This window comes from Cariama cristata, unplaced genomic scaffold (genome assembly GCF_000690535.1).
Source record: "Cariama cristata isolate BGI_N322 unplaced genomic scaffold, ASM69053v1 scaffold23716, whole genome shotgun sequence".
In the NCBI taxonomy this organism is placed as follows: Eukaryota; Metazoa; Chordata; class Aves; order Cariamiformes; family Cariamidae; genus Cariama; species Cariama cristata.
This window is the reverse complement of record NW_009620670.1, coordinates 1-1,946: the sequence shown is the minus strand read 5'-3', so window position 1 is coordinate 1,946 and position 1,946 is coordinate 1. Positions and strand designations below refer to the sequence as shown.

Sequence of the window (1,946 nt, the reverse complement as noted above, 5' to 3'; positions counted from 1 at the left end):
GTTTGGGGGAGAAACAAATGAGTCGGGGAGAGAGGAGACGACGAATTTGTCGTCTTCTGCAGAAAAAGGGGCTGAGGTCTTCCCCCTTTCCTCCCTCAGCTGGATAATTGGGGTCCAGCAGCCCCGTTTCACCCTCATTTCGCACAATTCAGGAGCTTTTTTTTAAATATTAAGGCTTTACCAAGGTCTGGAGCCGCATAAAACCTTCCCCGCTCTCCATCCTTCGCCAGACTCGCCCAGGCTTTACCGTTAACTGACGCTGGGATCGGAGGAGCTCCCCCCTTTTTCTCGCTTGCAGCTGCAAATCGAACTTTAAACCCGCCGCCGCCGCCGTCGTAGCCGCTTTTTGCCGACGAATAGCCGCTTTTTGCCGCCGAAAACACCCCGCCGGCGTGAGGCTGCGGTTTAATTGATCCCCCCTCAAATAAACACGGGGCAGAGCAAGGTGCGCGGTACTGCGGTGTAATTTTACTAAAACACCCCGTATTTTCCCCTTCCTGGGGTTTTCTACGGTGCTTTGTAGCAGGAAAATTTTTTGGAAGCCTCGTGGCTTTTCTGCCTTTTCCTTGATTCTCTCCGAGCGTCTTCGTTGTGACTTTTTGGGGGATAAAATGTACCAAATCCCCTCTCCGTCCCCAAAACCACCGCATCCCTTCTCCTCCACCCGTAGGAAAGGTTCGGAAGGGATTCGACCGCCGCCGGGCAACCCGAGGCGGCGCTGACGGATCTCCCTCCCCAGTTTTCCCCCCCCTTTTTCCCTTGGATCTGTGCCGAGGATTTGTCGACGATAACCCCTCTCCTCTTTCCTAGCGGATTCTCGAGCCGGATGACTTCCTGGATGATTTGGATGATGAAGACTACGAGGAAGATACGCCGAAGCGGAGAGGGAAGGGGAAAGCCAAGGTGAGGAGCAGCTGTGGCTGGTTTTGGTGATGTTTCCTGGCAAATCTGAGACGTTGCCGGTGCCGAAACAACCCCGACGCCTGCCGGGGCTCGACCACGTCCGTGTTAAACCTCACGTCGGGGAATATTTGGCCGTGCTTGACCTGGTAGGGCAGGCTGAGCGGAAAACACACCCCGGAGCCTCGGCTAACTCGGCGTTCGTTAACCACTAACGCCCGTTAGTCACCGAAAACCACCTACCGCGCGAGAAATAACGGCGGGGTGAGAGGAGGGGAGAGAGATCTCACCGGGATTTGCCCCTTCCCAACGTGGGAAAGACCCAGAGAGGATCCCGAGGGATCCGGGTCGTCACTCAACGCCTTCAGTCCTCGCCGCTCGCGTCCGAGGGCCGTTCCGGGCCGTACCCACTACGTGGCACTGTCGCATCGCGGGTTTTTTTGCCGATGCCGGAGCTCCGGTAGCGTCTTCCTCGCCACCCAGGAACCTTTTGGGTCCGAATTTGACCTAAACCTTGGCTTTTTTATTTATTTTTCTTCCCCCACCCGCCACCCCAGGGCAAAGGTGTCGGAGGGGCTCGTAAGAAACTGGACGCGGCTATTTTAGAAGACCGGGATAAACCCTACGCTTGCGACAGTGAGTACTAAAAACCTCGCCTCGCCCGGGAGCGGAGCAGGGCCGCCGTGCTTTGGGGAAATCCATCGGGTTTGCTACCAAAATTTGGGGTTTAAAACCTCAAAAAGGGAGATTTACGCATCCGGGGGAGGGGGGGGGCGGTGTTTTGGGAATTCCTTGGACTCTCAGCCCTCCTCCTCCGACGGGCGAAGACGGCTGAGAGTTTTCCCACCGGGAACCGCGGTCACCTCGCCCCGAGCAAAGGGCGGTGCAGCCACCCGGCACCTAGAAATGAGGAGAAATCTCTCCCGATCAGGCAAACACTCCCTCACAAAGGTTAAACCCCCCCTTCCTCGTTTACCCAACCAGCTTTCCCAGTTGGATCCCTGTCCCTCAGACTGGTTTCGAAGCCGACCGCCATCCCCGTCCTC

At 56.7% G+C, this 1,946-nt stretch overlaps 1 protein-coding gene across 1 annotated transcript in view; it reads left to right on the top strand.

The window, feature by feature from the left end:
* The window catches only part of LOC104162861 (zinc finger protein ubi-d4-like), a gene marked incomplete at both ends in the record, with an annotated part of 5,397 nt that extends 3,861 nt beyond the window's left edge, over window positions 1–1,536 (top strand). The window contains 2 exons of the mRNA XM_009701690.1: window positions 811–903; window positions 1,458–1,536. Coding sequence (XP_009699992.1) covers window positions 811–903; window positions 1,458–1,536 — 172 coding nt within the window. The remainder of the gene's footprint in view (window positions 1–810; window positions 904–1,457) is intronic.
* Between the last annotated feature and the right edge of the window lie 410 nt (window positions 1,537–1,946).